The sequence below is a fragment of the Myotis davidii genome, unplaced genomic scaffold (genome assembly GCF_000327345.1).
Source record: "Myotis davidii unplaced genomic scaffold, ASM32734v1 scaffold332, whole genome shotgun sequence".
NCBI lineage: Eukaryota > Metazoa > Chordata > Mammalia > Chiroptera > Vespertilionidae > Myotis > Myotis davidii.
Window position 1 is genome coordinate 6,607,325 of NW_006285779.1, and position 26,850 is coordinate 6,634,174.

General features: G+C 53.2%; 1 protein-coding gene across 1 annotated transcript in view; it reads left to right on the plus strand.

Annotated features, from left to right (window-relative positions):
* Positions 1–26,074, plus strand: part of RRP12 (ribosomal RNA processing 12 homolog) — a 28,299-nt gene extending 2,225 nt beyond the window's left edge. Inside the window, exons 3-34 of the mRNA XM_006756609.2 lie at positions 1,185–1,268; positions 2,341–2,417; positions 2,954–3,059; positions 3,259–3,375; positions 4,470–4,608; positions 4,698–4,825; positions 6,033–6,131; positions 6,725–6,816; positions 8,469–8,580; positions 8,786–8,883; positions 9,819–9,933; positions 11,137–11,279; positions 11,511–11,632; positions 12,712–12,776; positions 12,867–13,029; positions 13,463–13,617; positions 13,875–13,942; positions 14,471–14,564; positions 15,496–15,654; positions 15,771–15,851; positions 16,068–16,173; positions 16,295–16,402; positions 16,828–16,985; positions 18,389–18,480; positions 18,671–18,835; positions 18,930–19,102; positions 19,324–19,458; positions 22,053–22,102; positions 24,072–24,144; positions 24,844–24,911; positions 25,185–25,267; positions 25,613–26,074. Coding sequence (XP_006756672.1) covers positions 1,185–1,268; positions 2,341–2,417; positions 2,954–3,059; positions 3,259–3,375; positions 4,470–4,608; positions 4,698–4,825; positions 6,033–6,131; positions 6,725–6,816; positions 8,469–8,580; positions 8,786–8,883; positions 9,819–9,933; positions 11,137–11,279; positions 11,511–11,632; positions 12,712–12,776; positions 12,867–13,029; positions 13,463–13,617; positions 13,875–13,942; positions 14,471–14,564; positions 15,496–15,654; positions 15,771–15,851; positions 16,068–16,173; positions 16,295–16,402; positions 16,828–16,985; positions 18,389–18,480; positions 18,671–18,835; positions 18,930–19,102; positions 19,324–19,458; positions 22,053–22,102; positions 24,072–24,144; positions 24,844–24,911; positions 25,185–25,267; positions 25,613–25,715 — 3,531 coding nt within the window. The 3' untranslated portion in view covers positions 25,716–26,074. The remainder of the gene's footprint in view (positions 1–1,184; positions 1,269–2,340; positions 2,418–2,953; positions 3,060–3,258; positions 3,376–4,469; positions 4,609–4,697; positions 4,826–6,032; positions 6,132–6,724; positions 6,817–8,468; positions 8,581–8,785; positions 8,884–9,818; positions 9,934–11,136; positions 11,280–11,510; positions 11,633–12,711; positions 12,777–12,866; positions 13,030–13,462; positions 13,618–13,874; positions 13,943–14,470; positions 14,565–15,495; positions 15,655–15,770; positions 15,852–16,067; positions 16,174–16,294; positions 16,403–16,827; positions 16,986–18,388; positions 18,481–18,670; positions 18,836–18,929; positions 19,103–19,323; positions 19,459–22,052; positions 22,103–24,071; positions 24,145–24,843; positions 24,912–25,184; positions 25,268–25,612) is intronic.
* The last annotated feature ends 776 nt before the right edge of the window (positions 26,075–26,850 follow it).

Sequence of the window (26,850 nt, forward strand, 5' to 3'; positions counted from 1 at the left end):
AGAGAAACATCAGTTGGTTGCTTCATGTACTCAGGGATCGAACCTGAAACCTTTTGGTGTATGGGACAATGCTCCAAATGACTGAACCACCCCGCCAGGAAATTAATCTTAATAATATATTTGATTTTACCCAGTATATCCAAAATATCATTTCAATATATAACCAATATGAAAATAATGAGATACTTTAAATTTTTATCATACTAAGTCTTCAAAGTCTAGTATGTATTTTACCCTTAAAATCTCCATTTGGGTGCTATATCTTTGTTGGAAATACTTGATTTGTATTTTTTTAATGTATTTTTATTGATTTCAGAGAGGAAGGGAGAGGGAGAGAGAGAGAAATATCAATGATGACAGAGAATCATTGATTAGCTACCTCCTGCATGCCCCCTACTGGGGATCGAGCCCACAACCCGGGCATGTGCCCTTGACTGGAATGGAATCTGTGCTGCAGGCTGATATTCTATCCACTGAGCCAGACCGGCTAGGGCTTGATTTGTATTTAGAGTTTATACAACTTACAGTTGCAAAAGTAGATTCATGTGTATATACAAGTTCTAAATCTGTTTTCCAATAACTAGATCAAGTACTCGTTTTTACATTTAATTAAAATTTTAAAATTAAAGATTCAGTTCCTCCGTTACACTAGCCACATTTCAGATGCACAATAACCTCTTGTCAATATTACTGTTCTAAACTTTTTTGTATATTTTATCTACATTTTGTTGAGGTTTATATTTTATATGCAGTGATCTGCAACTTTCCCCCTGACTAAACAGTAATGCTGTGTTAATGTACATAGTTGTTCCTTATTCTTTTCAATAGTTACATAGTATTTGCGTCTATCGTTAGTTATTGAATATAATAGTATCATATTAAATCCCCTTGGTGGCTGCTTGGTTGTTCTAATTTACTGCTGCGGTAAACACACTTGTACATAAAACGCTCACACATTTGTGCAGGTATTTCTATAAGAGATAGCATCATAGGGGTGGCATTTTGGCAAATATGTTCTAAGCTTCCTGTGTGCTGGGCTCTGTGGTGTGTACCTCTGTCTCTGAATGCTGCTCAGCCTCTGGGCTACCCGAAGATTAATCTACGAAGGAGCAAGGAAACGAGGCAACCGTCGGGTGGGTTAGATGTGGAATAGATGTCACAGGTGCCTTCTCCTTCGTGCGCAGATCTGTGCGGTTCTGGCTGCTGTCACAGAGGTGATTCGCTCCCAGGGAGGGAAGGAGACGGAGACTGAGTACTTTGCAGCCCTGGTGAGTGGGTGTGACTTGGGGGTGGGTGTTCAGAGCAGCAGGTTATTGAAGACGGTGCCCCTGGCATGTGGGGAGCGAAGGACCACCTTGAACAGGTGAAAGTACGTCATCATTCTCCCGTGGCTTGGAAAGGGTAGTGGTATTTGCTGCATTTTCGTGTAAAACAAAAATTCACTACTTTGGGTTTTATCCCCTTGATCTATGAAGCTGAGTAAGGCCCAGGGGATCCTCTAGAAAAATGCTTCTCAAAGTATGGTCTGGGGGGTCCCCAAGACCCTTTTGGGGAGTTGACTAGGTCAAAATTATTTCCATAATGATATTAGAACATCATTTATCTCTTTCTCACTCTTGAGTGTACCATGGAGTTTTCCAGAAGTTACGTGATGTCTGATGACATTATTTTGACAGCTAACTGAATTGTGCTTTCATATTCTTGTGGTTTGAAATTTTCTCAGTTTTAATTCTATTATGGCAAATATCAGTAGGTATAACCTACATAAGCAGAACCTTTGGGGAATCCTCAATCATTTTTAGAACCACTACTTTAGAGCGGGGTTGGCAAACTACTGCCCAAAGACGTAATCTGACCCATGGCCTATTTCTTTACAGCCTGAGAGCTAAGAGTGGTTTTTATGTTTCTAAAGGATTGTTAAAACACTCAAAGAAGAATATGCACTAGAAACCGTAAATAGACTGTGAAGCCTAAAATATTTGTTATCTGGCCCTTTACAGAGAAAGCTTGTCAATCTCTGCTCTAGAAAAATGGAGTAAATTACATAGCAGTATAAGGTTTTTATTGTGTGCCGGGCAGGATTCTAATTGTTTCACATGTGTTAATTCAGTTAAGCCTCACAACAACTTTTAAGCACTATTATCCCTATTTTATAAATGAGGAAACTGAGTCACAGAAAGGTTGTTTCCAGCCCAAGACAAACAGTAGCATCTCAGGGATTTGAACCTTTGACAACCTTCTTGGTCATAACTGTTCTGCTGGGCACCTGGTGCCCACCAGCACCCAGCTTGCCCAGCATGGCCCATTTCCTGCTCACACCCCCTGTGATCCGGTCCTCAGATGACGACAATGGAAGCGGTGGAGTCCCCGGAGTCTCTGGCTGCTGTTGCTTACCTGCTGAGCCTTGTCCTGAAGCGGTGAGTCCTGGGTTCTGTCTGGACTCAAGGCTCTTTGTGGAGAGGAGAAGGGAGTGTGGACGGGAGGAGCAGGATCAAGGAATTGCTAAACAAAACAAAAGGATACTAGAGTATCGGTGGCATTCTGCATCAGGCTCGGGGGCGGCTCAGGAGCCTGTAGACAGAGTCTGCGTGCTGGAGCCTGGCAAGGGGCAGCCCTGGTGCAGTCAGTGGGGCAGGAGTGATGGGGTGGAATGTTGGCACCAGGGGGAAGGTGGGGAGAGGAACAGTGTGAGTTTATAGGGCCCGTCTAGTGGGTAGTTTAGAGAATGGGTAGTGAAGAAGGCGAGGGAGGCAGGCAGCTCAGGTGCCATGGAGATCTCACTGTCCTGGGTGTCAGGAAGGGTGAGCTCTTGTCTGACTGTTGCTCACTTGCTGAGTGACAGGCCAGCGCTGCCTCCCTCTATCTAGCTTCCTCCTTCAGACCAGGGCAGGGCTGTACCAGCTGCTTTCGGAGGCCCCTCTGGGACTCTGACTTTCTCTGTTCTCTCCTGCAGCGTGCCCAGTCCTGTGCTCATTAAGAAGTTTTCGGATACCTCTAAAGCCTTCATGAGCATCCTGTCAGCCCAGGCCAGCAGTGGCTCCACCTCTGCCCTCCGATGGGTTAGTAGTTGGTTCTCAGTGTCTCCTTTGCTGTCTTCCAGAACAGCGGCCAAAGCATGGGTGCTCCTGACAGGGGTGTGGGCACTCTGGACCCTCAGCTGGATCCCTTTGGGATTTGGTGGAGTCAGTGAGAAGCTGGGCTTTTTCCCTGCCTGGCTGAAGAGGGTGGAGCTGAAACACCCTGACTCTCCTCTTCAAGGTCCTCTCGTGCCTGGCCACCCTTCTGCGGAAGCAGGACCTGGAGGCCTGGGGCTACCCCGTGACCCTGCAGGTGTACCACGGGCTGCTGAGCTTCACCGTGCACGCCAAGCCCAAGGTGAGACTGCTGGGCCCCCAGAATATGGAACGGATCAGCCACTCGGGGTGGGCGGGGCAGGGCTGGCTTGTCTGAATGGGATGGGGAGCGGCCCAGAAGTTCTGTTTCTTGCCTCTGAGGTCCCATCTGCCCAGCTCCCAGCAAGCGAGGGGCAGCTCCTACAGGAGGGATGTTTACTGTCAGGCCCTTCTGAGTTTCTGCCGCCTCACTGGGTGGTGACAGGTTAGTTACAGTGGCAGGAGGGCTGAGGGGGCTTTGGAGTCACACCGAGTTGGATACTGGACTCACCGCTTGTGCTGTGACCTTGGACAAGTTACTTAATCTCTGAACCTCGGTTTCCCAACTGAGAAAAAAGGCTAATAATATCGTCCTTGCTGTGAGGGTGCGGGGAGGCTCCGGTGGTCCTCACAGGCCGGGTGCTCAGTAAGTGCTGGTTGGCCGTCATTTCCTCCTGAAATTCAGGGCAGGAAGCATGTAATGGTGATACCAGTCATAGTCATCGCTCACTGGGCTGAGCTCTGTTATCCCAGGTGGCTCACGCCTCTTTCCGTGGGTATCCGTGTGAACTTTCCATTTCTTCAAGTCTCTGCTACAATGTCACTTTACTGGAGTGACACCTTTCTGACTGTCAGATAAAGATTAATAACCCTGCTTTGTTGTCTGCAAAGTACTTTTGCCTCCTGGTGTATGGCTGTTTGTTTCTGCCTCCCAAGTAGAACACGAGTAGTGTGCTCTGTTCGCTGCCACGCTGCCAGCACTGGGAACAGTGTAAGAACAGTGCTGGCTTGGGGGACACTCAATGTTGCTGATGACTGAATGAGTGAGTGGCTCCCTGCTGTAAAGATGAGGACATGGAAGCTCAGAGATTAAGTTGCTTGGCTTGCTTAGGGCTGTGTGGTGAGAGGGGGATAGCAGGAATTAGAGCCAGGGTTTGTCTCACTCCATAGCTCCGATGTCTATACTTGAAGCCCAAGGTGTAGCATGGACCATGTGGGTGGTGTGTGGTTACTGCTTCTTGGTGGGCGGTTGTGCCGGCCACCCCAGCTGCTGGTTGAATGCTGGCCCTGCCCTCACCCCCTTCCTTTACCCTTCAGATCCGGAAGGCTGCCCAACATGGCGTGTGCTCGGTCATCAAGGGCAGTGAATTCATGTTTGGTGAGAAGGCTCCTGCCCACCACCCTGCTGCCACGTCCACCGCCAAGTTCTGCATCCAGGAGATTGAGAAGTCTGGAGGTAGGAGTCAGGCTGAGGGGGGGCCTGTGGGGAGGACAGGGCCCGCAACAGTGAGTGGGCTGGAATCTCAGCTCCCCTTGCTCTGCCAGGCTCCAAGGAGGCCACCACCACGCTGCACATGCTGACACTGCTGAAGGACCTGCTGCCCTGCTGCCCGGAGGGCCTGGTGAAGAGCTGCAGTGAGACTCTCCTCAGGGTCATGACCTTGAGCCATGTGGTGAGCTCAGGCTGAGAGCCAGCGGGCAGGGGCACACTGAGGGTGGTCTGAGGGTGGTGGGGGTCTAGCTGCAGACCTCAGGCCTGTGGTGCTGGCTCTCGGGGAACTCCCTGGTCAGGCCAAAGGCAGGGCCTGAGTGTCTCCCTGCCCTGGCCCTGCTCTTAGCTACAACCAAGGACTCCATCTCATCCCCAGTGTCAGGCAGGCTGGGCCGGCTTCTGGGTCCTGGCCTAGTTGGGAGCTGGCCTCAGCGATCAGAGCAGAGTGAGCTGGAACTGTGGCGGGGCTGGTCAAGCGTCCGTCCTCTCCCTGCCTTGAGCTCTACACGAACCACAGTCACAGTTATTTCTCTTTTTTCCCCCTAAGTTACTGACGTCTGTGTGATGATGTTAAAGATACATAAGAATGCTCCCCTACATTTCTGCCATCCTAGCACAATTCTGTTCATCTTTACATGCTCTCTTGTAGCGTTTACTCATACACATATTTTAAAGTATTGATTATAAAAATAGCATGATCACCGTTTAAAAGGGAAAAACCTTTCAGGAGTTTATAAAGTAAAAAATACAAGTCTTTGTTTTCCCTTCAACTCTCACTTCCTAAGATAAATAGTGCCAACAACTTACTGTGTATCCTTTCAGACATTTTCTCTTTGGATAAGTTAACATACATGAAATACAGTTGGATGATGGTATCCAGACCACTCATCACCTGCTCTTTTATCTTTTAGCCCTTTATGTTAAAAATACTTTGTTTATGCCCTAGTCAGTTTGGCTCAGTGGATAGAGTGTTGGCCTGAAGGGTCTCGGGTTCGATTCCGGTCAAGGGCAGTCTTGATCCCCGGCCCCGGTTGGAGTGTGATTGGGAGACAACCAATTGCTGTGTCTCTCTCGCGTCGAGGTTTCTCTCTCTCTCTCTCTCTCTCTCCCCTTCCACTTTCTCTAAAAATCAACGGAAATATATCCTCAGATGAGGATTAACAACAAAAAAATACTTTGTTCATGTTTCTAGATTGCCTTTGTTTAAGTCATTTAAAATTTTTTATTGGCTGCCAAAGTTTACTAAAGTGACAAGGTGTCCAGGTGCGGGGGCGGGGGGCATGTTTGAGGTTCAGGGGTCGAGTCTTCCCCCAGCTCACTGGCTGGAGAGGGAGGTTGAGGAGCCCAGGGCTTGCAGGTTGCTCACTAAGCTTATGTGTCCTCTCCAGCTGGTGACAGCCTGTGCCATGCAGGCCTTTCACAGCCTCTTCCATTCCAAGCCTGGCCCAGGTACCCTGCCTGCAGAGCTCAATGCCCAGATCATCACGGTGAGACTTGGTGATGGGGCGGGCATGGCTGTGTTGGGGTGGGGCGGTCCTGTTACTTGTCTGCAGGGTGAGGTTGAGTGGGCTGGGCTGGGCTGCCCCATTGCAGGAGAGTGGGAGACAGGCAGCCAGGAGACTCCACCAAAGCCACATCCATACCCACAGGATCTGGAGGAGCTGACTCTTGACTTGGTGGTAGTTAATGACTCCAGCAAGGTCTCATGGTGTTTTGAGCAGAGGTTCTCAACCTTAGGGACCTGTGGGTGGATTTGGGAAAGGTGCAGAAACTCCCCCACATTGTTTGCAAAATGTGTGCTCATGTTCATTTTTCCAGAGAAGGGCTCTGTGGCTTTTTTCAGGTTCACAGTGGGTTTTGTGACCCGACTTATACTCCTCTGCTCCTCGAAACTTCTACAGAAGCAGAACTGGAAGGGTTCATGGAGCTGTGAGGCCGAGGGGGCGCTGCATTCTGGGGCCGCATGTGTAGGCCTATCAGTGGGACACGCTGGGGCCTCGGGATGGAAGGGGTCTTTGTCACTGGGCTGCTGCTGAACGCATTTGCTCAGACACCTGCTTATTTCCTGTCTCGTCTCTAGGCCTTGTATGACTACGTTCCCAGTGAGAATGACTTACAGCCGCTGCTGGCCTGGCTTAAGGTCATGGAGAAAGCTCACATCAACCTGGTCAGGTAAGGTGAGGTGGAGGCGTGGCCCCGGGCCCCCAGCCAGGCTACCTGCCCTGCGGTGCGGATGGGAAGGACATGAGATGGCAGCTGGAGAAGGTTCAGCTTCCTGGGGATGGCGGCAGTTCCATGTTGAGTGTGTAGCAGCCACCTCCTATTTTATGAGGCACGGGGCTGGATGGCACAGCCTGTGTTAGCTGGGGCTGATGCCTAAGCTTGGCCAGCTAGCCGCAAGGATGGGTCGAGGGTACTGCCCACGGGTGGGGCCCAAGTGCCATCTGATCTTGTCACCCCTGGCTACATCCTGAGCAGTTGGTTTCCTGCTCAGAGGATATCATCCACTTTGCAGCTCTCTCCCACTCCCCACCTAAGTTCATGGTCCCCTCTTCTGGGATAGTCCTGTGGGCCCAGTTTCTGCTTTGTGTCTGTCATAACACTCACAGTTGAACTTGACCATTTAATAGCAGTAGCCTCTTGACAATTCCACTTTTCCCAAGTAAGGCTGAGAGGAATCGGTGTGTCAATTGTTGACTTGTATTTTGCCTGGAAGGAGGGTCTCTCAGGCCCCTGAGGCTCCACGTGGGTGTCTGTCCTCCCTCCACTGAAGGGTTCGGTTGGCCTATTCTCCACCCCCCCCCACACACACTCTGTTTCACGGCATTGATCACGACCACCCCACGAAGAAGGCCTTAACCCATTTCATAAACCAGAAACGGAAGCACTGCGAGCAGCTGGTCTTGAGGCTATTCAGGGGCATAGCCAGGTCTGCCAGGCCCATGTCCTTCCTGCACCAGACCCTTCACCTTTCACCTGGCGGTGCTGGAAAATGGCAAAATAGCTTCGCGCTTTGCTTCTCGGGATTTATCCCACAGGACTTCCACACTGTGTCGGGATGTTTGTGGTAGCACCGTGGTTAATGGCAAAAAACCTAGAGACAGCCTAACCGTGCCCCGGGGGGGGGACTGGTTACATATAAACCGTGAAATACGAGGCAGCCGTCGGGGATAATTGAGGTAGATGTGTGCATGCTGATGTGGAAAGACCTTCAAGGTACATTGAGAAAAAGCAAGGGCAGAGCAGCGTGCATGCTGTGATTATTTGCACACCCAGGGGTGTGGGTCCTGACCCGCCCTCCACTACCTGGGTGGCCTTGGGCAAGGTACTTGACTTTTCTGTGCCTCAGTTTCCTCATCTAGGAAATGATAAATGTAATAACACTTAATCTCAGTTTTTGCAAGGCTTCATGTTCTGTGTTTTGTTTGCGGGGGCTTTTGTAGGCTTTAAATGAGTGAATGCAGGTTATGTCAGTACTTGGCATGTGATAAATGTTACATAAATTTAGTGATTGTTATTATATACTTATAAAAACTTCTGGAGGAGTACTGGAGAAACTTAACCTTGATTTTCCCCTGGGAAGTGCATCTGAGGGTCAGTTGGGAGGAAGGTTTGGTGAGGAAGACATTTATTTCATACTGCGAGCACCTGTTTGTTTGTTTTTACCACCTGTAGCTGTTACTTGAATGACAGCACTTTCTAAAATTGCCCACAAGAAGGGCCCTGTAGAGCTCCCCACATCAGTGACGGTCATTGGACCGGAGCCATCCAGTCCCCCAGGCTCAGGGCCAGCCTAGCCCCACGGAAGTGTTTTGTCTTGACAGGCTGCAGCGCGACCTCGGGCTGAGTCACCTCCCTCGCTTTTTTGGAACTGCCATGGCCTGCCTCCTCTCTCCCCACTCACAGGTGGTCACAGCTGCCACCCAGAGCCTCCAGGTACCGCGCCCCCTGAGCCCCAGCTTTAGTGGGGGCAGCAGAGAGCACAGGGGGTTCTGCCAGTTGCCTCAGGCTCCAGCTGCATCCTGGGAGGAGGTTCTCGGGGAGGGATGGCTTCCTACACGCTTCAGGAAGCAGGCCCATAGGAGGGCCCAGGGGCACTGGGGGCTGCCTTGGGCTATGCAGCTGCGGCCTCTTTTTGCAGGAGATCCTGAAGGAATGTGTCGCTCCCCACGTGGCTGACATCGGCTCTGTGACCTCCTCAGCCTCAGGCCCTGCCCACTGTGTCGCCAAGATGTTCAGGTGAGAGCATAGTATCTGAGATAAGAAGGAATAGGGTGTACCTTGTGGAAAGTTCCTTGTAATGAAAGGTCTCTGCTTGTACTGCCTCTGGCCATGTGCACAGTGCCAGAGCAGCTGCTTTGATTTGAGCCCTGGCCACGTTCCACGCACCACAGTGTGGTGCTCCTGACTGTGGACTCTCAGGCCTGTCATCTGGGACAAGCTCCCCCACCTCTCGATACCTCAAGGTCATCATCCGTTAAAGGGGGCTAATGCAGGAGAGGATTAGATGAGGTAATATGTGCAAAGTGGTCAGAACAGTACCTGGCGCCCAATTAGGTGCTCAATAAATAGCAACTACTAGTAGTCCTGGTTCTAGGAGATAGGTACTCGCCCCATTTACAGATGGACAAGCTGAGGTCGCCCAACTAGAATAAAAAGCAAGAATAGAGTTGCCCCACCCCTAGCCCATTCTTTTCCCCACACTGACCCCTGTTGGCCATTCTTGCCTAAAACCAGGGGCTAGATTTTGGGAGATGGAGCCACGCAAGGTGTGCACATGCAGGAAGGGGCTGAGCCAGCGCTCCCTAGTGCAGCTTCCGCATCCTGCCTAGACCACCTGGTCTTACCCTGCCGTCCACGTTGGGTCAGGCCAGGAAAGCATGAGCTTTGGAGGCCCAGTTTGGCCACCAGCCAAAGGTTATTTTGTTTCTCGGAGCCTCAGTTTCACCTTCTGAAGATTGAACAAATAACCTGCCTCACATGTTTTTCTTTAAGCTCAAAGGTTACAGAAATTAAACTCTTAGCACAGGGAGCAGTGTGGGCACTTCATAAATGCTAGATCTCCCCTTTGGCCTTTCCGGGAGCACTGCCCTAGCAGCCAGCTGGCAGTCTATAGCTCATGGTGTAGCTGTTGACTTCCTGGCCAGGGCCCTGACTCCCCGCTTCCTTGGCAGGGCAGTGGAGGAGGGCCTCACGTACAAATTCCATGCGGCCTGGAACTCCGTGTTGCAGCTGCTGTGTGTCTTCTTCGAGGCCTGTGGGAGGCAGGCCCACCCTGTGATGAAGAAGGTAAGTTGGGGGGCCGCTGGGGCCGGTGCAGGAAGTAGCACTGGGCTTTTGGACTAGAAGGGGCCTGTGTCTCTGTTACCTCTACACTTTAACTCCGCCCACCACCACAGTGCCCAGAGCAGGTGCCCAGTACTGTGCCCCCAGGAAGGTGACTGGGCCATCATGGGAGGAACAAGAGGAGGGGCAGGACCCCTCCTCCCGCCCCCACCTGTGGAAACAAATCCCATTATATTTAAAGTCTTCATGTCACAAGATTTCTATCCGTCAGTTCGTGTGCCAGTAATTTCAAGTAGTATTGGATCTAATAAAATTCACACACACACACACACACACACACACACACTGCTGCTCACTAGTGTTGGCTGGAGTTGATTGTTTTGAATAGGGAGCCAGAGTGATTCTCTTCCCGCTCCCGTTACCTTTTAATATTTAATTCTTTGAATTTTCTGTAATGAATGAGTATAGTGCTTTAAGCAGCCTTAGGTCTCAGGAAGGTGACTACATGCAGCTAATGGTCAGGGGTCAGTTTTGGGAGAGGGTGGGACCTGAGGACAGGCCGCAGGCACCTTCTCAGCAAGTGGAGCAGCCCCGACCTCATGGCACCCTCCTCACTGACCCACTCCCTTCTCCTGGGATGGCAAGCTCCTCGGGGGCTGGCTGGGGTCTAATAGATGAGGTGGACAGACCTGGCTTCCTCCGAGAGGTCATGAGGGGTGACCTAGGGCAAGCATGTCAAACTCGCGGCCGGCATGTTAAATAAACGAGGCATGTGGCCCGCCAGCCGTGAGTGTGACATGCTTGACGTAGGGGGTCTCGGCTGTGGTGGACCTGAGGGTGCAGCTCTCCTCGAGGGGCAGCCACCCCTCAGTGCCTGTTCATTTGCTAGTTGTTGCACACAGGCCCGCCTTTGCCAGACCTTGTTGTTTTTCAAGATAAACTGGAAATCTACATTTGTAGTAAAATCTCCTGACTTTTACATGTTATTAAAGAATACAGAATTTTTTTTTAATCCTGGAACATTGGGGAGGGGTCAAACTGCATCAGTGGGTTACATTTGGTTCCTGGTTTGTGACTTCTGACCCAGAGCTTAACCTGGGCTCACGCTCCTGACCTCATCATCTTAGAGACTTTGGCTCAGACTCAGCCGTGGTGCTTGCTCTGCAAGCACATCTTAATGTATAATCTTTCATCTCTTTGCTCCAGTGTCTCCAGTCCCTGTGTGACCTGCGCCTCTCCCCCCACTTCCCTCACACGGCAGCTCTGGACCAGGCAGTGGGGGCTGCGGTGGCCAGCATGGGGCCTGAGGTGGTTTTACAGGCTGTGCCGCTGGAAATTGATGGTTCTGAGTAAGTGTGACCCTGGTTGGCTTCTGTACGAGCCCTAACAGGGTCAGACGCTTGCTCTCCCCCAGGAGGGTGTCCACTCCTTTGGGTGTAGTCTCCGTGTGCCATGTGGGGGTCAGCAAGACAGGCCAGAGCAGGCTTGACATGCTCCCCAGCTCAGCAGGGGGCGCAGTGTTGGGGTGCTGCCCTCCAGGCTGTCACCCCTTCCTCACTGGGCCTCTCCTGCCTCCTCAGAGAGACTCTGGATTTCCCACGGAGCTGGCTGCTGCCCGTCATCCGGGACCATGTCCGGGAAACGCGACTTGGTTTCTTCACCACCTACTTCTTGCCCCTGGCTACCACCCTGAAGAGCAAAGGTATGGGGCCCACCGCAGTCCAGGAGCTCAGCCGAAGGGGTCGAAAGGGCTCCTGACCCAGTACCCCAGCCCTAGGCCCCCCTCTACCAAACAGGTGACCCGCCAGTGCTTGTGGGCCTAATTCATTGGTCTGTCCCTCCCCTCTGCTCGAAGGCACGGCCTGGCCTTCCCCCCTTGTAGGAGCCTGCTCTCCCACTAATGGAGCAATTAATTACACAAGCACACAGTGGCTTCTACGTATGCAGGGATGTTCTAGCAAAAACCCTAACACAGCCTACATGTCCATGAGTGGGGTTCCAGTGAAGTTAGTTGTGGTAACGCCCGCTGTGGGACACAATGTGGTCATTACAAAGAAAGAGACATGGGCGTGCAGATGGCGAGCTGAACAGACCAGATTCAGATCTCCGCTCAGCCACGCAGTTGGTTGACTTTGGGCAAGTGTGTTAATTCCTTTGGATCCGCTCCTCGTCTGTAAATGAGAATGATAATAGTGACATGAAGATTAAGTGAAATAATTATGTAAGTGCCCATTACACAGCTTGTCACACAGAAATTACCAAGTAAAACAAGGTTTTAGAACAATATATGTATAGTACATCTTGCTTATGTTTTTGAAGGTGTATGTCTGTTTAAAGAAAAGACCGAAACATGGTGACAGGAGAAGATTAGACTTTGGGTGGTGGGCACGCGGTGCAATACAGAGCTTATAACATAGAAACTATTTTTTATTGATTTTAGAGAGGAAGGGAGAGGGAGAGATAGAAACATCAATGATGAGAGAGAATCATTGATTGGCTGCCTCCTGCACACTCCCCACTGGGGATGGAGCCTGCAATCCAAGCATGTGTCCCTGACCGGAATCAAACCCGGGACCCTTCAGTCCACAGGCCGACGCTCTATCCACTAAGCCAAACCAGTGAGGGCAAGGTCTTAGGTATTTAGAAGGAACAGTTTCATTCTGCGGGGAGGAAGGAATCACAGATATTGACCTCATCACTGGGCTTTTGGTTTTGGTGAAAATGGGGCCTGGTGGGTAGGAGGGTGCCCAGGGTCACACTGTGTGCTTTGTTACACTCCAGCAGTGGACCTGGCCCAGGTGGACCGCATGGTGGAGTCCAAGATCTATGACACGCTGCAGTGGCAGGTAAAGGGTCCGTTAGGGGGTGTGGGTTGGGTAGTGCAGGGGCGTGGATTGCTGAATGTCATTCTCGTTTACCATCCCCTCCCTCCCCAGATCTGGACCCTCCTGCCCGGGTTCTGCACGAGGCCCACAGATGTAGCCGCCTCCTTTAAAGGGCTGGCGCGGACACTGGGCACAGCGATCAGCGAGCGCCCAGACCTGAGGGTCACGGTGTGCCAGGCCCTGCGCACTCTCATCACCAAGGGCTGTGAGGCAGGTGCGTGTGGGCTCTGGGGTCCGAGGCTGGTGGGAGGATGGCTGTGATGGCACGGGCCCCCTGACCCCCATCTCCTGGCTTGCTGAGGCTCAGTACCTGAGCCATGGTTCATCCTTTGCAAGGACCTGGAGCTTCGGCTGGGGACCCAAGGACGCAAAAAACCACCCCTTTCTCTCTTTACTCCCAATGTGCCGGCACCTGGGGAGTTACCCAGTCAGTGCTGAAGGGTTTCACTGGCCCCCAGGACAGGAGCCGTGGAGAAGCATATACCATGGTGGCACCTTGTTCTCTTTGCTCTGGTCTCAGCCTCCTCTGTCTCATAGAAGCCCCACATCCCTAGTCCTGCCACGGGTCCTCCTAAAGGATGCCTCTGGGCTACAGCCTGTGAGGTCAGCTCCAGCCCCTTTTATGCAAACTTTGGTCCTCCTGCCAGAGGCTGACCGTGCCGAAGTAAGCCGTTTTGCCAAGAACTTTCTGCCAATCCTCTTCAACTTGTATGGGCAGCCTGTTGCAGCCGGGGACACACCAGCTCCTCGCCGGGCCGTGCTGGAAACCATCAAAACTTACCTTACTATTACTGACCCTCAGGTGAGTTCATGGACAGGGAGAGTGCTCCCAGGAGGGGAGTGTTGGGTCAGGAGCACTGGAAAGCCCAAGACCCTACCTGGCAGGGCTCACTTGGGCCTGTGCCACCTGGAGAACAGGAGACCAAATCCCAGCGATGGGGCCAGGCGTGGGCTTGAGGCTTCTAAACGAGAGGGCAAGGAGGTGTAGTTCTGTGGCCTGCTGCTGCTCTGTATTTCTCTATTAAACACCTTCCTCCTTCTCATCCCGGGGGCTGCCAGTTGGTGAATGGTTTCCTGGAAAAAGCCAGTGAGAAGGTGCTGGACCCTGCTAGCTCGGACTTCACCAGGTAAAATCCCCCACTTGAGCTGGGGTGGCCCAGGGAGCTGGAGGGTGTGGATTCTCTGGGGTAACTTAGGAAAGGCTTGAGATGTTGAATGCCTCAGCTCCACTGCAACGCTTGAGTGACTTCTTTCTGGAGCGGCAGTATTGCCCGCTAGGGAAGGAGGGGGACCCTGGAACTCACTGTCTGGGTTCAGATCCCAGCTCCACCACTGACGGGCTGTGTGACTTGGACACGTTACCCATTCTTTGCCCTTTGCCTGATCTACAGTGGAGAAGCTGATGGTACCTGCAGCAGGGTTGCTGTGAGAGTTGGAGGGGTTAACACTGGTAAAGCACCTGCGGTAGTGCCTGGTACCTGGTGAATACTCCATTAGGTGCAAGCCATGATTATCGTTCATGGGCTCCTTCAAGCGCCTGGTCCTCATCCTGACTTCTCCCACCTGCCGCTCACCCCGTGGGTGTAAGGACAGTGTTAGTCTGTGCCCTTCTCCAGCCCTCGCTAAGCCCCTCCTTGGTCTCCTGCCCTGAGCAGATTGTCTGTCCTGGACCTGGTTGTGGCCTTGGCTCCCCACGCTGACGAAGCTGCCATCAGCAAGCTGTACTCTACCATCCGGCCCTACCTGGAGGTGAGCCTGGGGCTGGGAGCCCCACAGCCACACTTGGGGAGGAGTGGGCTCCTTGGAAAGGGGGGCGCCTGTCTTCTTTTCTTCATCTCTTGCTGCTGCCCAAGATCATCTGCTTTCTTGTGGTGTGACTGTCCTTTGTACCCTGTCTAGTCCATCTGTCACATAGATGCCAAAGTGACTAAAACGCACAGCCGTGCTCAGACCTCACCTGCTGAGGTGCCTGGTAGAAACACGCCATACTCCTTTGCCTGGATCGCTCACTGGGCCATCCCAGCCCAGCCTGATCTTCATTCTAATCACTCTCATCTCCCCTTGTTCGTCCTCATCCCACCACCACTTGGCCTCATTAAACTGTTTTAAGCGTTGCAGAAATAAGGGGCCCCTCTGTGCCTTTGCACACGCTAGGTCCTCTGCCTGACATGCTGTGGCAAGCCACCAGGCGGAACTCAGGCCCACAGTGACCTCCTGAAAGCCGCCGCCACAGCGACAGTTTAACAGGCAGTTAGCCAACACTGAGAAGTGCTCTGGGTGGAACATGCAGGCAGACCCAGAAGTCCAGGCAGGACAGAGTGCCCTGGGAACTGTAAGGGGTCAGGCAAAGGAGAGACAGCAGAAAGATGAGCAGGCCTGGCAGGCTGGTGCGTTCCTGGCACTGCAAGTCCATGCTGCTGGCGCGAACATCACTGAGGGGGTCAGTGGAAGGCTGGGTTGGCTTCTTTCCCACAGCATCTCCGCCCAGCGCAGAGGTAGCCTCCTGCCGTCCATACTCTGCTGGCCCCCTTGTCGGACCTCATGAGCTCCAGAGGGCAGGGCCAGCTTCTCTGAATCCCCCTCCAGTGCTGGTCTCAGTTAATGGTGACTGCTCTGTGAATGTCATCACGTGGGTGGTGGACCTCCAGTCCCCCCGCTTCATCCATCTGTGTCCTCCCAGAGCAAGGCCCATGGGGTGCAGAAGAAGGCCTACCGCGTGCTGGAGGAGGTGTGTGCCAGCCCCCAGGGCCCCGGGGCCCGCTTCGTGCAGAGCCACCTGGATGACCTGAAGAAGACCCTGCTGGACTCGCTGCGGACCACTTCCTCTCCTGCCAAGAGGGTGAGGATTCAGGGCAGCCCCGCTGTGCCTGAGGGAGGACGGGACACCAGGAGAGGACCACGTCGGGCTGGGGTGGCATTGAGGGGGGCCCTGACCATCGTCCCTCTGCCCTGCAGCCCCGTTTGAAGTGCCTCATACATATCGTGAAGAAGCTCACAGCCGAGCACGAGGAGTTCATTACTGCCCTTGTCCCGGAGGTGAGGGTGCAGGAGGGGGTGTATGTGTGTTTTGGGGGTTCCTTGGAGTGTGGCTCCTAAAGGCCTGTCAGGATTAGGGAAGGGTAGTATTCAGGGTGGGGGTGGGCTCGACTCACTGTCTGGGAGTGTGGGTGCCTTCACCTACTCACGCTGCTTCAGGCCACCGGCCTCAGGGTGGCAGCTCGGGAGAGCGCGCTTATGGAGCTGTCTGGGCAGGTGATCCTGTGTACCAAGGAGGTGTCGGTGGGCGCGCGGAAGAACGCTTTTGCCCTGCTGGTGGAGATGGGCCACGCTTTCCTTCGGTTTGGCCCGAGCCAGGAAGGTGAGGCCTTGGTGACTCAGAGCTGGGGTGGACGCTCTGCTCCCAGACCCGGTGGGCCTGAGATGCAGCATGAGTGCTGGCTCTGCCCTGGTGCAACTTGTCCTGCTTTCCGCCCTCCCAGAGGCCCTGCAGCGCTACCTCGTCCTGATCTACCCCGGCCTCGTGGGCGCTGTCACTATGGTCAGCTGCAGCATCCTGGCCCTGACCCACCTCCTTTTTGAGTTTAAAGGTACATGCTATTTCCTGAAGGCCTGGCAAGCCCTCAGAGTAGGAAAATACCCAGGAGGTCAGGACAGGGTGGCTACCAGGTAGGGGAAAGGTCAAGGGAGGGTGGAAGAAAAGCTGGAGCCAAGCCCGGCCGCCTCCCATCTCCTCTGCTGCCTCTCATCCCATTCTCAGAGTGGATGGGAGCAGGGGATCCCGATTTCAGTCCTGGTTCTACAATCCTGGAGCCTGACTCTCCCCTCTAAAATGGAGGAGGAAAGCAGCCGAGCCCCTCCTCCTGTGGGGGCTGAAGGACCACAGGAGACACTCCTGGGAGGGTGACCAGAACCGAGCCCGGCACACGGAAGTCCCTCAGTGTTGGCTCTCGCTCTTGTGACCGAGCAGGGTCTGGGTCTGGGTGTCTCTGACAGTGGCCCTCTGGCCCCCCAGGCCTGATGGGGACCAGCACGGTGGAGCAGCTGCTGGAGAACGTGTGTCTGCTCCTGGCCTCCCGCACCCGTGACGTGGTCAAATCGGCGCTGGGTTTCATCAAGGTGGCAGTGGTGGTTATGGACGTGGCACACCTGGCCAAGCACGTGCAGCTTGTGGTAAGTGCCCCCTTTCCCCTCCATGGGTGGCGATGTGGCCGGGCTGCCATCATGGGACCAGGGAGCCTCAAGGCCAGCAAGTTTCAAGCGTTCTTTTAACTACCACAGTCTTGTGCAACAGAAGGTCATGCCGAGCCCTGGAAGGGACCGGTAGGGGAATGGCAGCCTGGTGGAGGAAGGGGCACAGCACCCAGGCTGCTGCTTGTCACCCCCACCTCTTTGGCCCCTCCACAGAAGCAAGGGCTCTACAGGGCAAAGGTCAGTGGGCAGGGCCATCCCTCATTTTACAGACGGGGATACTGAGCTCAGAGACAGCCCCAGGTCACACTGCTGGTGAGACAGCCCTGGGAACAGACCCAGAGCTCAGGACTGAGACGCTGGGCTCCCCCGGCAGGGCCCTCATCTCCTTCTTTTGCCTCTTGCATTTTGGTGTTCGGGTTTGAGGCTCCTCTGGACACCCCTGCTGGGCTGTAGAAGGGCCTGAAGAGCCTTCTGGTATTGGGCCCTTTAGCCCCCTCTGGCCACTCATAAGGCATGTAGCAGGCTGGGACTGTCAGATCCTCTTTCTGCTAGTCCCACTGCCTCAGTTTCCCTCTCCAGCTGGTTGAGTTGCATCAGACCTCCAGGGGGATCTTTCTTGTTGTCTTTGTATTTGACCTTGGGTCAAGGCGAGAAGGGGCAGATGAGAGTCAGGATAGCCTGTCCCCGCTGTCCAAAGCCTACAGCCTAACCGGAGACCAATGATGGGAGAACAGCCACAGCGGGCATCTGTTCTGCAGTTATTAGAATGGATAAAGCCCTTCAGAGGATCGATGGGGCCCTATCCCCCAGCCCATTGAGAGACACTGTGGATATTATTTGCCACCCACACGTTTTCCAAACCAGGCTCTGTGAAGGCTTAAGAGCAGTCCAGCCAGAGATGAGCTCAGGGCGATAGAAGGGACATATGGAACCAAGAGAAACCTGGTGGTGTTGGGGGCAATGTACGAGCCATGGAATTGGATCTGGGCTGATTCCTTTCTCTGTGGCCACTTAACAGCCAGCCACATGACTCCCTGTGCCCCAGTTTCCTCGCCTGTAAATTGGGGATGATGATAATATCTGCCTCACTGGGTTCTAAGGATTCCATGTGATGATGCATGTCAGGTGCTGACCACTGTTCAGAAGACTCTAAAGCTGTAATCTTGGCAGGGTGGTCGGGAATATGAAAGCGGTTTAGGGGGAGGTGGGGTCTGCCCAGACTGGAGCCTCTTTGGAGCAAGGGCTGAGCCAGGAACAGGGCCACTCTTGCCCTCACCTCTTAGCCAGCCCTGGTCCTCCCATTCCCTAGTCTGGGCAGCGGGGTGGGGACAGGCAGGGTGGGAGGCGCCCTCCCACTGAAACCCCGGTGCCCTGCCCTGCAGATGGAGGCCATCGGGAAACTGTCCGATGACATGCGGCGGCACTTCCGCATGAAGCTTCGCAACCTGTTCACCAAGTTCATCCGCAAGTTTGGGTCTGTGCACTGAGTGGGGCATTGTGGGAGGAGTTGAGGGGTTTTCCTCCCACCAGGGACCTTGCAGAGAAGGGGCCGGGCTGGGGGACCAGTCTCTTCCCTGTCATCGGAAGGGCTCTGGCTGCACACCTGCTGCTTCTGGGTGGCACACTGGCCAGTGCACTTCACCTACCCTTCGCTGCCCCCTCAGGTTTGAGCTGGTGAAGGGGCTGCTGCCCGAGGAGTACCACAAAGTCCTGGTCAACATCCGGAAAGCCGAGGCGCGGGCCAAGAGGCACCGTGCTCTGAGCCAGGCTGCTGAGGAAGAAGAGGAAGAGGAGGAGGAGGAGGAGCCTGCCCAGGGCAAGGGTGACAGGTGAGAACGTGGTGGTGCCCCGGCAGCCTGATCTCCCCCAACCCGGGGCCTGCCCAGGCCGTGCCCAGCTGGCCCTGCCTTTCCCTGGCTTTAGCATCGAGGAGATTTTGGCCGACTCCGAGGACGAGGACAGTGAGGAGGAGGAAAGGAGACGGGGCAAGGAGCAGCGGAGGCTGAGCCGGCAGAGGAGCCAGGCGTGGCTGAAGGAGGGTGGAGGGGATGAGCCCCTCAACTTCCTCGACCCCAAGGTGGCCCAGCGAGTCCTAGGTAAGCAAGAATCAGCTGGCCCCTGAGCTCAGAAAGCAGGCTTACCTGTTCAGGGTGGGGGTGACTTGCATAGAGGCCAGTGGGAACCCCTCACCCTGACACATGCACACTGTTGTGCTGTGGGCACCCATCTGTGGCACAGACCTGGTCTTATTGGTTATAATGAGGGTGTGAGAAGGTTAGGTCTTCCACCTCCTCACTGCCGGACTCTGCCATGCCAGCCACACAGCCTGGAACTGGCCGGGGCAAGAAGAAGGACCATGGCTTCAAAGTGAGCGCCGATGGCCGGCTGATCATCCGGGAGGAAGAGGAGGATGCTGCCACCACCAAGATGGAGGAAGAGGAAGGCTCTAAAGGTGGGGCCGCCTGCCCAGTCTGGGAATGCAGCTGCTTCTGGCCTGGGCCAGGGCTGTGCAGGGTTGTTCATTCATTTATTCGTTAATTTGTTCATTCAGACCATTTGTCATAGGAGCAAAGGTAACAGCTTGTATCTGAGGCAACTTTCTCAAACTCGTTGAGTTTCTCAAACTTTTTTGACCAAATGAAGAAATCTTTCTGTGTTGTAATGCAGCCATTTATACAATTCTATAAGTCACACAGAACTTTCAAAACACAGTACTTCCCCTTACCATGTGCGGTACCCTCTCTTGGTCTCTCGTCTACTCTGTTCTGTTTCTTTCCTTCTCTTCCTCCTTTTTTTTTTCTTCAAAATTATAAAATATAAACTTGGCTGAGGCCCAGAATCTCACTGAGAGGTAGAAAGAGCCACACTCAGACACTCTCACATGTCTGAATCCATTGTCTCCTGTTGTCCAGGAGCCCTCAGCTGTAACATCTCCTAGTACTGTGTGTCTTTCCTGATCCCTCTGTGCACATATCATCCATTAGATCACGAAAGTTTAGATCTTCTAAAATAGATCTGTCTTCCTCTTTTTTTTTTTTGGTTCACACTTCCATGATCCGTGGGCACGTGACTCACAGCATCCTTTGAACCACTGTTCTCCCGCTGCCCCTACCCTTAGCTTACCAGCTGTGTGACGGGACTTTATTTAACCTCTCTGTGCCAGAATGGGCATAATGCCAGTACCTGCTTCAGAGGGCTGTTGCGACGACGAAATGGGCAACCTGAGCATCACATGTACGTGCAGGGGGTAAATGTGACGGCACTATTCCTGATCTGGCCTCTCACCCTTGGTAATTCCCATCTCTTCCCCCTGCTTGTGCACGATCCCGATGCTGGAAATGCCCCTCTCCTCTCCTGCCTTCACACACCCTCCGCCCTTCAAGGTCCCACTCAGTTCTTTACGGCCTTTCCCCAGCCCTTCCGCCCTCCCGCCCAGTCTTCAACACTTGGTCACATGCTCTTGTGGCGGCATTGGATTATTAATTGACTTTATTTGAGTTTGTTTTCCCTCCATCTGGTTAATTTCATACTTTTTAAAAAATATTACTGATAGCTTTTCTATTTTTTTGTATGAAGTGTTTATTTGATAGCTTTTTAAAATCATGGTAAGATATACACATAACATAAAATTTACCATCTTAACCATTTCAGTACAGTTCAGTATAGTTCAGTAGTGTTAAGTATATTCACATTGATGTACAACTCATCTCCAGGACTTTTTTAATCTGGCAAAACGGAAACTCTATGCATTAAACACTAACTCCCCATTTCCTCCTCCCCTCATCCCCTGACAACCACCATTCTACTATCTATGAATTTGAGTATGAATCTAAGTACCTCATTAAGTGTAATCATTCAGCATTTGTCTTTTTGTGGCTGGCTCATTTCACTTAGCATAATGTCCTCAAGGTTCATCCATGTGGTAGCATATGTCAGAATTTCCTTCCTTCTTAAGGAAGGCCTTATTCTCTTGTATGTATACACCACATTTTGTTTGTCCATTCATCTGTTGGACACTTGGGTTGCTTCTACTTTTTGACTATTGTGAATAATGCTGCTGTGTACAAATATCTCCTCAAGTTCCTACTTTCCGTTCTTCTGAGTATATACCCAGAGGTGAAATTGCTGGATCACATTCTGATTCTGTGTTTAATTTTTTGAGGAACTGCCACAGCCACACTGTTTTCCACAGTAGCTGCACCATTTTACATTCCCACCATCAGGACGCAAGGGTTTCAATTTCTCCACATCCTTGTCAACACTTGTTATTTTCTGTTTTTGTTTGTTTTTATAGTAGTCATGCTAATGGTGGTAAAGCAGTATCTCATGGTGGTTTTGATTTGCATTTCCTTAATGATTATTGATGTGTAGCATCTTAGTATGTTTGCCGTGCTTTTGTATGTCTTTTTGGGAAAATGTCTACTGAAGTCCTTTTGCCCTTTTTAAGAAAAAAATATATATATTTTTTATTGATTTCAGAGAGGAAGGGAGAGGGGGAGAGAGAGAGAGAAACATCCATGATGAGAGAGAATCATTGATCGGTTGCCCCCTGCAGGCCCCCCACTGGGGAATCTAGCCCACAACCTGGGCATGTGCCCTTGACCGGAATTGAACCCGGGACCTTTCAGTCCACAGGCCGATGCTCTATCCACTGAGTCAAACTGGCTGGGGCCCTTTTACCCATTTTTTAATTGGGTCATAAGTTCTCAGGTAGGAGAATAAAGCAGTCCTCCCAGCAAAGTGAAGTAGGGGGGCTGCAGGGGTGCCTGGCTCCCTAGAAGACCTGGGTTTACCTTAGAGTTGCAGAGAAAACTGCATTAAGTGGGGTCACCACTTCCTTAAAGGGCTGTTGTCCCTGGGGCCTAGGACGGAAAGGAGAAAGGGTCCGTGTTCAGGGGTCTCGGCTCCTACAGGACACGGGGTTCCTGGGAGGTAGTCGGCGGTTTCCCAGACTGATGAGCCAAGAGGAGGCAGGATGAAATGTTGGGGGGCTCTGGGAAAGCGGGGCCTCCTGAGCTCACAGGCTTCTCTTCCTTTCGGCTCCAGGGGAGGATGAAGAGATGGCTGACCTGATGGAAGACGTGGGCATCAGGAGTGTGAGTAATTCCTGCGGACGGAGGGCAGGCCCTCAGACCTAAGCCTTGGCCTGGCAGCGCCTTGTGGTCTCACTGGTGCTTCCTGCTGCTCAGTGGAGCCCCAGGGATGTGTGCAGCGGGCTGTCCCTGGGTGTGGTGTGTGTGTCTTCCACAGTGGTGTCATGGCTGTCCATTCTGTGGGGTTTGGGGGTGGGGGGCTCCTTCATTGTGGGCTGGGCTGTTCAGCTGGAGGAAGAAAGAGAGAACCCTGTCTCCATGTGGGGGCTGCTGTATAGGCTGCAAGAGCATCCGCTGGCCTGCATGCTCCAAGGGGCAGCTCCCGCATGCGGTGGGGGCACCCACCATTGAGGGATGCTGAGAGCCCCACAATCACTATTTATCACCCGCATTTCCAGAGGGGCTCACAGAAGATCAGTACCCTGCCCAGGGTCACAACCTGAACCTAAATCCTGGATTATATGTAAAGTGCGCCACACTAAGTGATGCTAAATAAGTGGTGACTGTTCTTACTATTATTGCATTTTTCCTGGAAATCTTGACTGGCCAAAGCCTCCCTGGTTGCTGCAGTGCATCCTCACACATGGCTTTGCAGTCCTTCCACAGCCTGGAGAGCGGGAACTGACCACACCCTCTGGGGGACCCACAGTTCAGCACAGCAGGACTGGGCTCCTTGTCTCAAGGCACCGAGAAGGACCTGGGTGGCCGCACTCCACAGTTGGCTCATGGCAAATCATCACCTGCCATCGAGATCCCAGGGGCTTTATTGAATGGCAGTTGCTAAACCCCACTCCTCTGTCTGCACTTATGACATCAGTAAAATGCTGGGGGACAAGTGACAACCGCAGCTGCCAGTGGCATAGCTGTGGCCAGGTGCCAGCTGAACCAAGAACAAGCTGAGCTGTCACCCTCTGATGCAGCTAGAGTCCCATTTCCAGCCAGTTTCTGTTTCTCCTAGGAGTCCACTCTACTGTGCCCACGTTGCCAGACACACCCTGTGTGTGCTGCAGCCTGTTCCCTTTACCTGGCACACCTTCCACTCTACCTGGCCCTTAAGCCAGTGAGTGCTCCTCAGAGGAGGGGCCTGAAGCCCTCCTGCCTGGGGATCCCCTGGGGAGCTTGAGCCCCAGGAATCTGTAGTGTGAAGAGGCTTCCCGGGCATTGTGGCCCAGACCACAGCATGGCTGCTAGCCCACTGATCTGAGGTCTCCTGCACAACATTCCTCTGCCTGGCCTCGTTGTCATTTTCTAGGCTCAGACCTCCTGCTGGGCTGAGCTGGGCTGCTGTCAGGCCCACCTCTCCCCTCGGAGCACCTAATCTGGTGCTGGCATGTAGTAAGTGCTGAGTCACTTCCTGTTGGATATAATTGGGTGAACTGAGCTATCCTGTTGCTCCATGCTCACAGTTCCTGGGATGGCAGCATTGTTGAGGGACAGTGATAACTGGTATCAGCAGGGGTTTCCCACCTGCTAAGACTCCCTGGACCACGAGAAGTTGGCCCTGTGCCCTGCGTCCCCAGGGCCTGGCACTTAGTAGGGGATCAGTGAGTGTTTGACTCCTGGGGAGAGGAGTGAAGTTCATGTGAGGCTAAGGACTGGTCAAGCTGTTCTCTCCAAAGAGGCTGAGGACCCCATTTACCTGCTAGGAAGACGGGCTAAGCTGAGGTCAAAGTACCCAGAAGGGCCCTGTCGGGGAACTTCAATGTGGAGGGCAGAGCAGTGGAGAAGCCAAGACAAGCTCGGGCTCTGCAGTGAGGCCCTGAGCTGGAACCTTGCTTCTGTCCTGCCTACCTGTGTGTTCTTGGACAGGTTCTTGCCCTCTCTGAGCCTTAGTGTCCTCCTCTGTAAGTAAGGGATCAAGTGCTTGGCAGAGGCCTTTCCTGCTAATGCAGGTTATGATTGCTTTTACTGTTACCGCTAGTGAGAATGACCACATCCCCTTTGTTCATGAACTTCGCTTACCCCTTTGTAGAAAAAACACCAGAAGCTCAAGCGTCAGAAAGAAGCTGATGATGAGGAGCTAGAGATGCCTCCTCAGTATCAAGGTGAGGCTTCCACTCTTTTTTTGAAACTCTGTTCTCTGTCACGGGTATTCGGCAGTGTTTATTGCGGGCAGAGCCATGAGGTTGTGCGGCCGGGTTGCACTCAGTTGCCACCAGCAATGATTGGCTGATACTTTGGCAATCCTCCCAAGTTAGCATTGCAGGATTTCACCCACAACTGTGTTGAAGTGTAGGCTGGAAATGACACTGATCTTGGAAGTATATGGGTTCCTTTAAGCACAGCTTTCACGTCTGTATGATGGACTAAGAGTTGCCGTTCTGTCTCACGGTGTTGGTGTGAGAGAAGGCCTATAGTGCCTCATTTTACAGATGAAGTTAAGAGGCTCCAGAAAGTTAAGAGACTTGCCTGAGGTTCGAGCTTGGAGTTGAACCTGGGTCTGTCTGACTTCCAAGCCGGTGTCCTTTCTCCTAGAACAAATGGAGCAGATTAGCTTTGGAGAGTGGGGGTATTTTATGTTAGTGGAGAATATATGTTCCCTGGGTTCGAGTCAGTCTGAGGAGCCCCGTGGTCTATCAAGTCAGTGGACAGTCCTTCTCGAGAAAGGTTTTTGTCCTTGGTTGTTGGGGGACAGAGCCAGGTTCCCGGCCGTGACCCATCTCCCCGACAGTTCTCCGAAGAGGTGTTCATTACCTCTCGGAGGAGGCTGCCCTGGCTTAGTCTGACCTCTGTTCCCCCTCTAGCTGGCGGCTCTGGCATCCATCGCCCTGTGGGCAAGAAGGCTACCCCCGGGGCCGAATACAAGGCCAAGGTAAGAGCTGTTGGTGGGGGCAGAGCGTCTGGGGAAGGGCGGGCAGCTGTGCTGTCCTGGAGAGGCACCTGTGGAGCCAGACGGACGGCCACACGGAGGTCTTGTTAGCATCTAAAGTCCAGACCTTGGGTTGGTTTCCAGAGCCATGAAAAGTCTTTGGCGCCACCTAAGGCACAGAATGAAGGGCAGGGAGGACGCAGGGTCAGGCAAGTCGGGAGGGGGAAGAAGGGGAACCCCGCACTCCCAGCTGACTTTGTTTCTCTGGGTGAGCAGAAAGCAAAGGGTGATGTGAAGAAGAAAGGTCGGCTCGACCCCTATGCTTACATCCCCCTCAACAGAACCAAGCTCAACCGCAGGTATGATGCTGTGCGGGGGGCGGGGCGAGGGGGAGCTGAAGCTGTGCTCTGCGGGGCCTTATTCTCATTAAGCTCGCAGTCCAACTGCTAAAGTCTCTTCCAGTGTTTTATTTTTACTTTTTCACATGCATCTTCCTGTGGTTGGTGCCTACATGTATTGTTCACTTGAACTGCCCCTTTGAACATGATGGGTAGTGCGTGGCCTGCCCAGACCATGGCCTGCCGCTTCCGGCAGCACTCCCGCCTCCTCTGTTCCTGCTGGTGGGGGAGCCATCTTTCGACATTATGGGAAGGAGGGCTCCCTGTTCTCAGTGAGATGTGACCCTTCTGTTCCTGTCCCTGCAGGAAGAAGGTGAAGCTGCAGGGACAGTTCAAAGGCCTGGTGAAAGCTGCCCAGCGGGGATCCCAGGTGGGACACAAGCTCCGCAGAAAGGCTCGTCGGCCCTGAACCCCAGGCCCCAGGGCTGCTCTGCGGCCCAGGCTGTGGCACCGCCAGGACTCAGAATGAACTGTAGGAATCAGGGCTTGGTTCCCAGAGGCACAGGATTTGGGGAATTCCAAACGGGAGTTGCCTTTTAGAGATGTCCTTGGGACCTGGAGGTGGGGACGTGCCTCGGTGCCTGAGCGTAGGCCAGCGAGGCGCCGGTGCCTTCTGCCCGGAGTGGCTTGTGCAGCAGAGCGGACGGTCTTCCATTCGCTCCAGCTGCTCATGCCACGGGGCACTCTCAGCCCGACTGTCGTCCAGGTGTGTGAGGTTTGCTGTGACCGACATAGAATAAACCTGCATCGCCACGCATTGTCCCTACATACGTTGTATTTCATCACCTGCCTCCTTCGGGGACAAGAACAGTGTCTGGTCATTGGCAACAGTGTCTTGACCCCTTCCTCTCAATCCTGGCATCCAGTCCGGGGCATAGGTGATAGCTCAGGGACACCCACCTGGCTGAGCACCACACTCAGACTAGAAAGGGAGTCAGCCTGGCTGCCTCTGAGCTCAAGGTTCTCCCAGACACTTTGTTCACTGATTCAGCAGTGTTTCCAAGGCCCTCCGTCTGCCAAGCACAGCCTGATTACCCACCTGTCTGATCCTCACCTGCTCTTTCTCCCAGACCGGTGGGTCAGGTTGTGGTACACAGCAGTGTGAATCCTGCTGCCCAGCTTGTTGGTCTGGCGCAGAGAAGATGCAGACCCCCCTCACTCCTCAGGTCACTTGTCCATCAGGGTTCCCCTTGTGTGTGGGTTCCCAGCAGGCATCAAGAAGCAAAGACCCCAGGGCTACCGCCACCCCCAAATATGAGGGTTTATGCTTTAGCCCTTGGCATTTGATTGACAGCTTTCCCCATCTCAGAACCTTCCTGTTTGAGATGAGACCAAACACATATGCAAACATTACTTAATCATTTCCATTCCCGTTTTATGCCCTTGGCTCTGATGAAGCTCCGAGGCGGCCCTGTGCACTTTCCCACTCATCCTCTGTGGGCACTCAAGTCTTGACCCCAAATTAGGACGTTTCCTCCTGCTGATTTTGGGCTAGGAAGCGTAAAGAACTACACTTCTCCCAGAGGTGGCGCTGTGTACATGCC